The 13,139-nt window shown below is 42.2% G+C and overlaps 1 protein-coding gene across 1 annotated transcript in view; it reads right to left on the bottom strand.

Moving 5' to 3' along the window:
- SAXO4 (stabilizer of axonemal microtubules 4) overlaps window positions 1-13,139 on the bottom strand; it is a 33,238-nt gene that overhangs the window by 17,660 nt on the left and 2,439 nt on the right. Inside the window, exons 2-6 of the mRNA XM_073604602.1 lie at window positions 10,109-10,244; window positions 8,029-8,182; window positions 4,239-4,367; window positions 2,740-2,803; window positions 406-512 (exon numbers count right to left, since the gene is read on the bottom strand). Of these exons, the coding sequence (XP_073460703.1) occupies window positions 406-512; window positions 2,740-2,803; window positions 4,239-4,367; window positions 8,029-8,182; window positions 10,109-10,244 (590 nt within the window). The remainder of the gene's footprint in view (window positions 1-405; window positions 513-2,739; window positions 2,804-4,238; window positions 4,368-8,028; window positions 8,183-10,108; window positions 10,245-13,139) is intronic.

Raw genomic sequence — 13,139 nt, 5'->3', positions numbered from 1 at the left:
GGTGAGTGGGGAAAAAGAACCCCGAATACTGTTCGGCACTCTTTTGTTACTAGGATTTGATAGGGGAGGCGGATAGAGCTTACGGGGGCACGGAGTGGCTGAGGTATGTTGAGCATAAACCACCAGGGGTACACCAACTACTGGTGTAATGAGCCTGTACTGGGTGTGTTTTGGAATTTCTCCCCTATCACAAGAAGGGGTTCACTTATCACCAGACAAACAAAAGGGACTCATACTGTACAGCTATGACTGGATAAAAAACTGAAATACTGTGCAGTAACTTTGCTTTCTGTAAGTACCTCAAAGGTTTCTGATTAAAAAAGGGTTTTAAAAAGGGGTTGCCTTTAAATTGTTATCTTTTAATATCCAGGGCAGTAAATAGAACGCTTGCATTATCAATTATACCGGCACACGGTGCTGTGAATGTGGATCATGGGTAATGGGTTCCATGGCTGACCCCTCAGTGAATCCTGAATTTTCCATTGCTCCGATAACAGAATTTTGAAAGGTGCCTAGAAATAACAGGAATGTGGGTGGTAACAGAATCATGATACAGTGTTCACTTTTTTGCTCTTGTTACTACAAAATATACTGCCTTGATATGTGACCGGGCCTGGCAAATATACAACCCATATCCTATGAGTCCGAGGCACTTCAGGTTCAGTGGCCCCCTTATACAAATCTGTGCCAAATCATCAAATGTACACATGAAAGTCTGTTTATTTCGTTATTAAATGTATGTACACATGTAAATATATGCCAAGCAGATGTTTATGTAGGCAAATTACAAGTTACATAGCTTTACTGCTATTTAATTTTTAGTTTTCAGTAAACAATAGCATTCTCATTTAAAAAATGTGTGACATTATGAGGTCATGCACAACCACAGGCCACCTTCTTAAAGTGCATAAGAGCTTCATGAGTAGCTCGCTTGAGCTGCCAAAATTAATTTAAAACTAATACAATATGCTAGCGTAAAAAATTTTTACATATGTTTGCAGGCAAAATACTGCGCCTTAAGATACATTTGAATAAAATAAAAATGTTTTTCAATTCTTAAGTTTTTATATAGATGGGAGCCCCCTTCTGGCTGGGGCCCCAGGACAATTTTCCCTTTTGCCCTCTTATACATTCGGCACTGGCCTGGATGTCATGCTGATGCTCTGGATGCCTTCCTTGACTGACAGGGTGGTAGAACACTGGACTCCAAGATTAGTGGAAGTTTCAAATACAGTAGTAGCTTTCTCTTGCCCAGTGGAGCCCTGTCAGGGTCCCTGGTTAAATCAGCTTATATGGAGCGAACAAAGGGTAGACGCACCAAGCTGTCCAGACATATCGTTTGTCACAAAAAAATGGTCTATATGGAGCTTACAGAACATAGAAGCTCACTCTGTTAAGCTGTCAGGCTACTAGCCAACTTAACTGTAAAAGCTTTAAACTACAGTTAAAAGGAATTAAAACTAAGGATCAATCTTCCATACAGATGCCTCTTACACAATGTAATTAAACCCTGATGAAGTGGGATCTGAGCATACCCCCCAAATTATGTTGGCTGTCAACTCATGCCAGAATACTGTATTGTGACCAGGGCTTTTTTTCTCAGAGGATATGTGTGGGTGGTCCCCCCTTCCGAGTCACCCCTTGTCTCTGCCCCCTACCCACCTTTGAGCATGTCGCTTGGTATCACCCCCTAGCCACCTTCCAGTACCGCCGCTTTTAGAGAATACAGAACCAAGTATAATTTTTTTTTGTGCTAAATTATCTGTATGGAATTTGTTAATTATAACAAGAAAAACAGTAAGATAGACACCTTCAGCAGTAACAGACCCAACAATAGATCCCCTCCAGCAAAAGTATATCGCCTAGCAGCCAACATCAATAGACCCTTCAGCAGCCAGCAACAATAGACCCCTCACTCAACAGTAGATCCCCCCAGCAACAATAGACCCCTCATTTAACAGTAGACCCCCCGCCTCAGGAACAATAGACACCTCCCTCAATGGTAGATCATCCCCAGCAACAATAGATTCCTCCACCAGCAACAACAGACCCTCCCAACTATAGACCCCTTCCAGCAACAATAGATCCCTCAGCAGCTAGAATCAGTAGAACCTCCAGCACCCCTTGCCATTACATACATTCAATGCTAGAGGCGCCGGAACTGCGTTCTCCTGCATATCTGCTGAAAAAAAGCCCTGATTGTGACTAATAAAGAATACATTTGGACTGACCCCAATGGCCTGGCACTCTCATTCTTTCACTCTGTATACAGTGACCTGGAACAAGTATAAAGATAAGGAATTTTGACACTTTTGTGACTGGATTTTTGACTGATAAAGTTGACACCAAGCAACAAACATTATCAAAAGGAGGCCAGCAATGGCGGTCCCTGTGCTGTTTTCATAATAGGATAACCTAAATGTCACCTGTATTATGTATGCATGCAGACCTATTTGGGTGCAGTCTGCATTTGGAACCTCATGAATATACACCTTATGGTTCATATATTAACATGACATAATTTGTCAATCACGTAATTGCAGTTACCTAGTGTGATTTAAAAGCTTTGCAATGGCTGTGGCTGCTGGGTAGACTTGGAAACTTAGGATGACAGCAAGTCTCTTCGCTTAAGTCTCAAAATAATGTGCAAAGCGAGCTGATGATTGACCCTGCCAGTATCCATAGATATGTGAAAAGTCAATGGATGGAAGAACCCCCACATTTCATTTAGTGACTCACCTGTATGATGAGGTGATTGTACATTGAATTTGGTTTTGTATTCTGTGGACATAAAAGATGGACCCTATGGCAAATAGGAAAATTCACATTGTTAGAGGCAGAGAGAAGCTGAACACTATTCTATTTTGTACAATACAGTCAAGGAAACAACCTTATAAGCGGTCTTAATTTCCATCACTTCTGTTAGTATTTAGTTTTAGGCAACTAGAGGAAGCTTAGATCTGCCTTCAGATTTTGCTATTCTATGTCCCCCCCATTAGTTAGACCCTCCTTCACTTCCTATGCGGTCAAAGAGCAACTCCAGACAAAACTTTTTAAAGTTTTGTTTAGAAGGGTTAGAACCTTTGGGTGGTTTTCTTTGTTGTCTGTGTCCACACCGGGGAGATTTTTGCATATTTCCTGTTTCGTCAGATTAGGCGAGCCATCAGAATGTGTAACGAAAGTGACGTTTCGTCGCCACCATCTTGCTACACCCTGCACTCCTCCATAGTAAGGATACACTGAGAAGGGGGAAAGCGGACATCTTGTTACACCCACCGGAGTTTGCATTTTACACTTATTTTTTTAATAGTAAAGTGAGTTTATATAGTGAAATACAGTAGTTAGAACTCTGTCTGACTGGTTAGATGTTGAATTTTAAAAGCAGCGGCAAGCCTGCTCATCTCATAGGTTTGCTAATCTTACAGATGTTACAATCTATGTAATATCCCACCCCTATTGTGTTTAGCTGGTTAGTGGGCATGGAGGGGGGAGAAGGGAGTGGGCTGTCATTTACCACTGTGTATAATGTCCACATGTGTGACTCTATAGTCCCATGGGCTGCTCAGATGTGATAGGGAGGAAATGCTCAGCATAGAAATTCACTGAAAATTGAGCATGTGCAAAGCTACCAACACTGCTCTGCAAAATCCCTAGCTGGGATATGAACAGAAGGGGTAATCAAGAGCAGCAGGAACCACCAGGTTTTTGCAGATTACAGAAAACGAATCTCATAGTGACTGAGTATAAACAGCATGTAATACACTATTTATTGATAGCTTATTTATGAGGTGGGTTTAGTGACATTTTAAGACTGCCTAGGCAGTGTTTACAATAATTTTCTACCAAGGCCAGTGTTGCAGTGCATAGGCATGACTACAGACTCTACAGAGATGATGGGTTAGCCTAACTTAGTAGGAATAATAGCACAATTTTTTTTTAACCCAACCATATCTATAAAAATAAAAAGCATTTGGCTAGAGATACACAATACGCTTCCACCTAACATGCAGACTGCAATTATTACAGATCCTTGGGACCCCCTAAAAATTGTCATCATAATGCAAATTTTTAGCCATTCTAATTATTTGCATCAATAACACATTATTACTATTAAACTCCCTACAAATTACAAAAATAACACAAAAATGTTCCGAGTTTATTGTTACAGATGTTGAGCCGAATTGTCTATTTCTAGCAGTAATTATATAATATTAATCTTTAATTTCTCTACAACTCACATGTCGGAGATTTTCAACCTCAGGGGATCCTTTTCCATGAGGCATAAGCAGCAGAGGTCGATGTTGTGGTGGGATGCCAGCAATAACTCCAGAACTGTGATCCCGTGTGTTAAAGTGCACAGTCTTCACCTGTCAAAATCCGGGTAAAACTCATGAGATCATCCTGGCAAAACAGATTAAAGAAAGGCGGCACTGAAAAAATCTGCACATTAATATTGCTGACCACTTTCTTGAAGATGCTGCTTGCTTGGCTGTCCCTGGCTTACCATGTCCTCGACCCAGAACAGAACACAAAGTTAGAAAGCCTGATCTGCAGTCTTGTTACAGGCCAGTGACTTGCAGAGTATTGAAGCCATTGGAGCAGCATTATGGACAGGCAACATGTATTTTCAGTAGGAGAGGTGAGCGAGGGCAGACCCACCATTCTTTTAGTACATGTACATGATTTGTCAAAGTGTCATTTTCCCTTTAAAAACCTGTATCAAGTTCAAAACATAAAAACCACAACAGGCTCTAAGCACAGGTACTAATAAATGGGATAGCAAAAGGAATGGCAAAAAAGGCTTTAATAATTGTTTGATGAAGACAAAACTACATTAACTGATGTGTTTAAATTTGCCTGGAGCTACAGAACACCTTCCCCTATGTTATGGCAGCGATGAGAGGAGGAGGTGTTTGTAGTCCAAATCAGGAAAGCAGCCTAGGCTGAAAATGCTGCTCCTCCATAGAGTATGGACAGAGACACAGGAATTCTTTCCTGAGATAAACAGAGGATGCCATTCCTGACTTCTTACTGTGCAAAGATTAGTTGATTGGCTGTCATGCTGACCCTCTTGCTTCAGTGTTTTGAGTTGTTGTAAAAGAACCCAGACCAATATCCTATATGGTGAAAATATAATCCAAACTTATTAAATGAATATATTGTACACTTTAACAGCAAAAGGAAAGTGCTAGATTGTTTACAGTTCGAGGATATACAGTATTTATACCAATTTGCTCAACTATACAAAGAAGCTGATTAGCATATGACATACCCGTCATTAATACCAGCCAAACCCACCTAAGTTACCCTCTAGAACAGTGTGTCGAATTTGATTTTATTGCAGGCCGCATCAGCATTATGGTTGCCCTCAAAAGACTGGTTGCATCTGTAAGACTATATGTCCGGAGCAACCACCATCAGAATTCAAGAGTCCCTCACCCTTCCTTACATCTCAGTGGACCCCCCTTACCATGTACTGCTGCTGGGGAGGAACTGGGGGGCGGTGTTTGAAAGCAGAAAGTGCAGGGTCTGGAGCAGGACCAGAGGGAGGCTGGAGTCTGCTGAATGCTGAGACCAGGGAAAGTGGAGAGGAGAGGGTGCTGCAGCTTCACAGAGAAGCGTAGGATCTGTAGGAGGAGTTCTGTCTTCCTCTCTGCTACCGACTGCTGAGACAAGGGGAGCTGGAGACGAGTGCGGATGTAGCAGGGAGGGGGGTGTCAGGACAAGTCTGATCATTGGAGCAGAGCGGGCTGAGTTCTCAGCACAGCAAGAGAACTGACCACTGTGTGCTGCCATACCTGCTGTGGTCAGTTTTTAATAGGAAACCAGAGGGACTGGCAGGAACACCAGGGATTTCACACAAAGGAAGAAATACAAAGAGAGCAGGATACTTTTTAATACAAGTACATGGTACAGCAGAAACATGTCAGGGATATGAAATGTTGGGTTGACATATTTTTTTTAACGATCACTAAAAAGATCATTGGTGTCATGTTGCTGGCTCTATCAAGTGGAGTTGGCTCCAAAACTATGCAGGCACCATCAGATAAGAGGTCATTATACACAGCTTGAGAATTCCCTAGCAGTCTAGAGGAAGATAGGAATCCACAGAACTCCTAGAATGGTTGCTCTAGACCTCCCAAACGCTGAATTTCCCAGAAGACAGTCTCATAGTTTAGTCATAACAAGCTCACTTATGCCTCGTTTCCACGGAGCGGATCGGTTCAGGTCGGTACAGTTTGAATGGCCTAGAATGGTCCGGTTTATTCTGGTGAGCATTTCCACTGCAAGTGGGACCACAAGGGGCCAAACAGGGTTTAGAAAAAATGCCTCAGCATAGCACAGCAGAGGGTTTTCTGTCAGCCAATCAGTGGAATGTATCGTAGCTTCGCCCTAACCGAACCGTTCCATTTTCTATGGCCCCACATCTGAAGCAGGACCCTGAATGGAGCGGTACGGTTCGGTTGTACGGGCCGCTTTCATAATGGAAACACCCAAAATAGTGTACCGTACCAAACCGATCCGCTCAGCGGAAACGAGGCATTAGAGCATTATAACCCAGAGTTCCAACATAACAAACTATAAACTGTACACGTTCTTGTGTATTAACTCTCTATGAGGTTAAGAGCACTGAAGGGGACAAGACCCTGACCATCAGGCCTGTAGCCTTACTGAAGCCTTGCTCAAAATTCCCCAACAAGTCCCTGACCCAGAGAAAGCATTAAGGCCAGGACCACCGAATTTGATTCAACTTTCCTGATCTACTTACTTGTTGCAGGTTAGCAAATACTGTTGTCAGAAAGTCAGCATAAAAACTTGATAAATAGTTTTTTTAGAAGCAAGTAGAAATGGCAGGCCCCATATTGTTCTTTTGAATGGTTTACTTAAAGTGTATGTAAGATGGTTAAGATGCCTGTCATGTTTTATTTTCTGTGGATGTCCCTTTAGGGAGATTTCCTCCAGCAATGATGTACTCGCCATCTGCCACTACCCCGGAAACCTGGGAGTGGCTTGCATTTCACCGGTCAGAAGCAACATAGGTGTCTCGTAAACCCCACCCCACCGCGTTTCCCCAGGCATTGGTATCTTCAGGAAGCTGCTGAAGCTTCAGGAACCATTGTTGAAGCTTAGTAGGCACCGGGCTGAGTCACTGTTACATGTGAGTGGAATAATAAAAGTGATACATGCATGTTTACTGGGAAATTTCGAAAAATGGGTTGCGCTATGATGTTGCTTTGCGGTCTTTTTTATTCTTCCAATGAGCATACACATTTGAGAGTCCAGTGGTAGTAGGGAGATTCGTAGTGGCGTGGGAGGTGGAGGTCCTGATATACCAAAGTGCACTGTATGACTCACTTATTATTTGGGTCATATTATCCAGTTAATCTCAGTTGGCATGGAGAGAGGTGCACAGTCACTGAGAGAGTACATTGTGGCACTGGAGGTGCATGGAATGTGTGGAGCACGCTTATCTGTCTACTATATTTTGACACTATTGTTGGAAACTGATTGTGGGCTAAGGGCTATAGAGTATATAGCTTGGTAGATTTGCATTTACTGTAGAATTTTTGCACTATAGTTTGTATTTATGACATTTAGGCGTTGATTTACTAAAGGCAAAAAGACTACAAGTGCAGTTGCTCCAGAGCTTAGTAAATGAGGTAAAGCTTCACTTTGCAAAGAATACCCAATCACATGCAAGGAAAATCGACAAAAAAGGCATGTTTGCCTGCACATGATTGGATGATGGAAGTCAGCAGAGCTTCTGCTCATTTACTAAGCTCTGGAGTAACTGCACTTTGCAAAGTGCACAGTCTACTTGCCTTTTTAATAAAGCAACCCCTTTGTGATTGATTTTAAAACCTAGCGCTATTCACATTTATATATGTTTTGTAGGATTTGTGTTTACACAAATTTCGCAGTAGCAGCAAGGGTTATATATTTTTTATTCACATTTTCACACTTCTTGTTGGTCCTTGGTGCATTGAATTAGATTGTAAAATGTCATTACATATAGCCAGTACTCACAGCTCTGGATTTAGGTATGGTGACTTCACTGCTCCTGATGAATCCACTTTGTGGAGAGGATAGTGTGTGGGGCAATGGCTCTGTTCCTGTCACATTTTGGTGAGGGACAAAATCTCTGTTGGTGATTGATGTGTAATTGTTCCTCAGCATTAACCTAAGAAAGAAATGAAAAGAAACGTTTAGCATGTTTAGCAAGGTGCCCAGTTTGATCCAACAAAATGTACACTATATTGCCAAAAGTATTGCGACGCCTGCCTTTAAATGCACATGAACTTTAATGGCATCTTAGTCCGTAGGCTTCAATGTTGAGTTGGCCCACCCTTTGCAGCTATAACAGCTTCAACTTCTTTGGGAAGGCTGTCCACGAGGTTTAGGAGTGTGTCTATGGGAATGTTTGACCATTCTTCCAGAAGCACATTTGTGAGGTCAGGTACTGAAGTGGACGAGAAGGCCTGGCTTGCAGTCTCTGCTCTAATTCATCCCAAAGGTGTTGAGGGTTGAGGTCAGTCAAGTTCCTCCACCCTAAACTCGCTCATCCATGTCTTTATGGACCTTGATTTGTGCACTGGTCAAATTCATTTGGTGGAGGGGGGATTATGGTGTGGGGTTGTTTTTCAGGTGTTGGGCTTGGCTCCTTAGTTCCAGTGAAGTGAACTCCTAAGGCGTTGGCATACCAAGACATTTTCAACAATTTTATGCTCCCAACTTTGTGGGAACTGTTTGGGGATGGCCTCTTTCTGTTCCAACATGACTGTGCACCAGTACACAAAGCAAGGTCCATAAAGACATGAATAAGCGAGTTTGGGGTGGAGGAACTTGACTGGCCTGCACAGAACCCTGACCTCACTACACTGCAGAGCTGTCTTCCTGAACTTCCCAGGGACATTCCTGCTATAACACTATCTGTATTAAACCAAATGTTGTGAATGATGTAATGGTTCCATCATTTACAATAATTGGTTAAAGATCAGTGATGTCAAAAGAAAGTACAGGGACTGAAAAGAATAGTAAGGGAAACGTTTGCATCTCATTAGGGATATCATGACACGGGGCAGAACTAGAGACCCCTTGTGCGTCACTGGAGTTTGTAACTTAAAGTGTATACAAATCTTCACCTTGTAAAACAACCCATCTTAAAATAGAAATAAAAGGCAAAAATGTGAAAATATGTGTATAGATATAAAAAAGTGATCATGTTCCCTCTGTTCTCAGCAGCAGGTGAGGTGAGGAAGGAGAAACAGCAGCACGTTGAACTTCCCATTGATAAGGTGTGTGTGTGTGTGTGTGTGTGTGGGGGGGGGGTTCTCATGCTTAGTGTGGTCAGTTTTTAATAGGAAAGCAGAGGGGCTGACAGGAACACCAGGAAATTCACACAAAGGCAGCAATACAAAGAGAACAGGATACTTATTCATACAAGTACATAGTACAGCAGGCACATATCAGGACTATGAAATGTTGGGTTTACATATTCTTTAAATTTAGATTGTTATAAAAAAAATAGGGAAGAGGGGAAGGGAGGGGAACAAATTTTGATAATTTTCTGTTGCAGATTTACTATCAATAATAGATCTCCTCCCCACCTGCACCCTATGACTAGACAGTGAAAGGAGAAGCAGGTAAGCAGCAGCAGCAGATGTTTATGCTCATCTCATGGTTCTCTGCTCTCTCTACCTATCACCATGCTATGTGCACTGCAACAAACATGAATGGCTCCTTGTGCTGCTTCTACCCTTGTGGGCTCTTGTCAGGACTTGGATCACCTGCTGGTGGAACTGTGGTTCCCTGTGAAGAGGGTTGTAGTTCCAGTATTCACTAGCAGGTGTCTCCCAGCAGCCAGCTGATCCCAATAATCAGTTTCCACCTAATGCTGTGTGCTGGGAAGGTATTTAGGTCCCCCTCACTGGTGCCTTTTACCACAGTAAACAGTTTTCACCTGGTGTGTTTTGCTGCTGCCTGATACTGTTTGCCATAGATCTAATCTTGTTCTCACATACATACAGTATATATTCTCATAAATATTGCTTTAGCTGGAAATACGGCTGTCTCATTGTGGCTAAAGAACATTTTACTGAAAGCTTACCCCATAGCTGGATTATCTTTCCGGTCCATATTGGGTGAATAGTATACAGCCGGTCGGAAGTTTGATTGGTACCCTGTGCTGCGGTGGGTAAGAATCCCAGGATGGTGGACACCACATGGAACAAACTGTGGGCGACCTGCGTGAGACCAATTTGAGGTTACTGAAGGAGTCAATCAACTGTTATGTCAACATCAACAAAGAGACATGCATTGTATATCTGTGATCTAATTACATTCCTTTAGTAACCAACATATATGAGTTAAGAATGCTAAAGATGGTGGGATTTTCTTTCCTGCAACCAGAGGTTACTCAATTCTTCCATCAACACAGTTAGTGTTACATAGTTACATAGTAGGTGAGGTTGAAAAAAGACACAAGTCCATCAAGTCCAACCTATGTGTGTGATTATGTGTCAGTATTACATTGTATATCCCTGTATGTTGCGGTCATTCAGGTGATTATCTAATAGTTTCTTGAAGCTATCAATGCTCCCCGCTGAGACCACCGCCTGTGGAAGGGAATTCCACATCCTTGCCGCTCTTACAGTAAAGAACCCTCTACGTAGTTTAAGGTTAAACCTCTTTTCTTCTAATTGTAATGAGTGGCCACGAGTCTTATTAAACTCTCTTCTGCGAAAAAGTTTTATCCCTATTGTGGGGTCACCAGTACAGTATTTGTAAATTGAAATCATATCCCCTCTCAAGCGTCTTTTCTCCAGAGAGAATAAGTTCAGTGCTTGCAACCTTTCCCTTAATAACTAAGATCCTCCAGACCCTTTATTAGCTTTGTTGCCCTTCTTTGTACTCGCTCCATTTCTAGTACATCCTTCCTGAGGACTGGTGCCCAGAACTGGACAGCATACTCTAGGTGCGGCCGGACCAGAGTCTTGTAGAGCGGGAGAATTATCGTTTTATCTCTGGAGTTGATCCCCCTTTTAATACATGCCAATATTCTGTTTGCTTTATTAGCAGCAGCTTGGCATTGCATGCCATTGCTGAGCCTATCATCTACTAGGACACCAAGGTCCTTTTCCATCCTAGATTCCCCCAGAGGTTCTCCCCCCAGTGTATAGATTGCATTCATATTTTTGCCACCCAAATGCATTATTTTACATTTTTCTACATTGAACCTCATTTGCCATGTGGTCGCCCACCCCATTAATTTGTTCAGGTCTTTTTGCAAGGTTTCCACATCCTGCGGAGAAGTTATTGCCCTGCTTAGCTTAGTATCGTCTGCAAATACAGAGATTTAACTGTTTATCCCATCCTCCAGGTCATTTATAAAAAAATTAAATAGGATTGGTCCCAGCACAGAACCCTGGGGAACCCCACTACCCACCCCTGACCATTCTGAGTACTCCCCATTTATCACCACCCTCTGAACTCGCCCTTGTAGCCAGTTTTCAATCCATGTACTCACCCTATGGTCCATGCCAACGGACCTTATTTTGTACAGTAAACGTTTATGGGGAACTGTGTCAAATGCTTTTGCAAAATCCAGATACACCACGTCTACAGGCCTTCCTTTATCTAGATGGCAACTCACCTCCTCATAGAAGGTTAATAGATTGGTTTGGCAAGAACGATTCTTCATGAATCCATGCTGATTACTGCTAATGATATCATTCTTATTACTAAAATCTTGTATATAGTCCCTTATCATCCCCTCCAAGAGTTTACATACTATTGATGATGGTGAATCTCTCCCACAGCGCTATAGTGTTCTGCCGGTGGGAAGAACACAATGGGGGTTATTTACTAAAGGAAAATCCACTTTGCACTGCAAGTGCACTCGGAAGTAAATTCGCTGTAGATCCAAGGGGGACGTGCAAGGAAAATAAAAAACAGCATTTTAGCTTGCACATGATTGGATGATAAAATCAGCAGAGCTTCCACTCATTTCAGATCTACCCCTTAGATTTAGAGAGACTGCACTTCCAAGTGCACTTGCAGCGCAAAGTGGAGTTGCCTTTCGTAAATAACCCCCAATGAGTACTGCTGTCGGCTATAGCCACCTTCAGTAATCACACACAAAAAATCTGACAGGCTGGTTGTAGTGAAATCAATTGATGGATCAACTTCAGTGTAACCAGTCTGTTCATAGATGGATTGGGATTCAATCTATCTATGGCTGGCTTTACACAGGTTTTGTATCTGAATAAATTCAGTTAAAGGTGGGCGTAAAAATGCTCATAAAAATGTTCTTGATTTCAGCTTGGCATATGGCAGCTGGGCCATTTTTTACCTAATGAGTCTGGTAAAGAGTGCTTAACCACTTCAATACAGGGCACTATTACCCCCTTTCTGCCCAGGCCAATTTTCAGCTTTCAGCACTGTCGCACTTTAAATGACAATTGCGCGGTCATGCAATACTGTACTATATGAAATTTTTATCATTTTTTTGAAACAGATAGAGCTTTCTTTTGATGGTATTTGATCACTACTGGGCTTTTTGTTTTTTGCTAAACAAACAAAAGAAGACTGAAAATATTGAAAACAAAAACCGCTTTCTTTGTCTCTGTTATACAACTTTGCAAATAAGTAATTTTTCTTCTTCATTGATGTCCAATGATGGGGCTGCACTGATGGTCACTGATAGGCTACATTGATGTATTGATGAGGTTGCACTGATGGGCACTGATTGGCACTTATGAGGCTGCACTGATGGCCACTGATGAGGCTGGTACTTGGTTAGGATCTTCCTGAGCATTTGGAATGCACGCCGGCTCGATTATCTAGAGCGACGTGTCAGATACTTGTACTGGCTTGCTGGAAAGACTGAGTGCCGGTGTCCTGTCAGAAAGCTGCTACCCATCAGAAAATGCAACAGAAGTGACGTTCTGTCTCTTGGTACACCTGCACTCACCTGCAGTAAGCCTACAGTTGGAAAGCGGACATCTTTTTACAATCACCGGTGTCTTGCATTTTACACATATTTTTACCAGTAAACTCAGCCTATATAGTGAAATACAGTATTTGGAAGCCTGTGACACTGTTTTGATGTTGAATTTTAAAATCATCGGCAAGTGTGC

Source organism: Aquarana catesbeiana, linkage group LG11 (assembly GCF_042186555.1).
Source record: "Aquarana catesbeiana isolate 2022-GZ linkage group LG11, ASM4218655v1, whole genome shotgun sequence".
Taxonomy (NCBI): domain Eukaryota; kingdom Metazoa; phylum Chordata; class Amphibia; order Anura; family Ranidae; genus Aquarana; species Aquarana catesbeiana.
The sequence above is the reverse complement of the archived record's forward strand: the minus strand, read 5'-3'. Positions and strand labels throughout refer to the sequence as shown.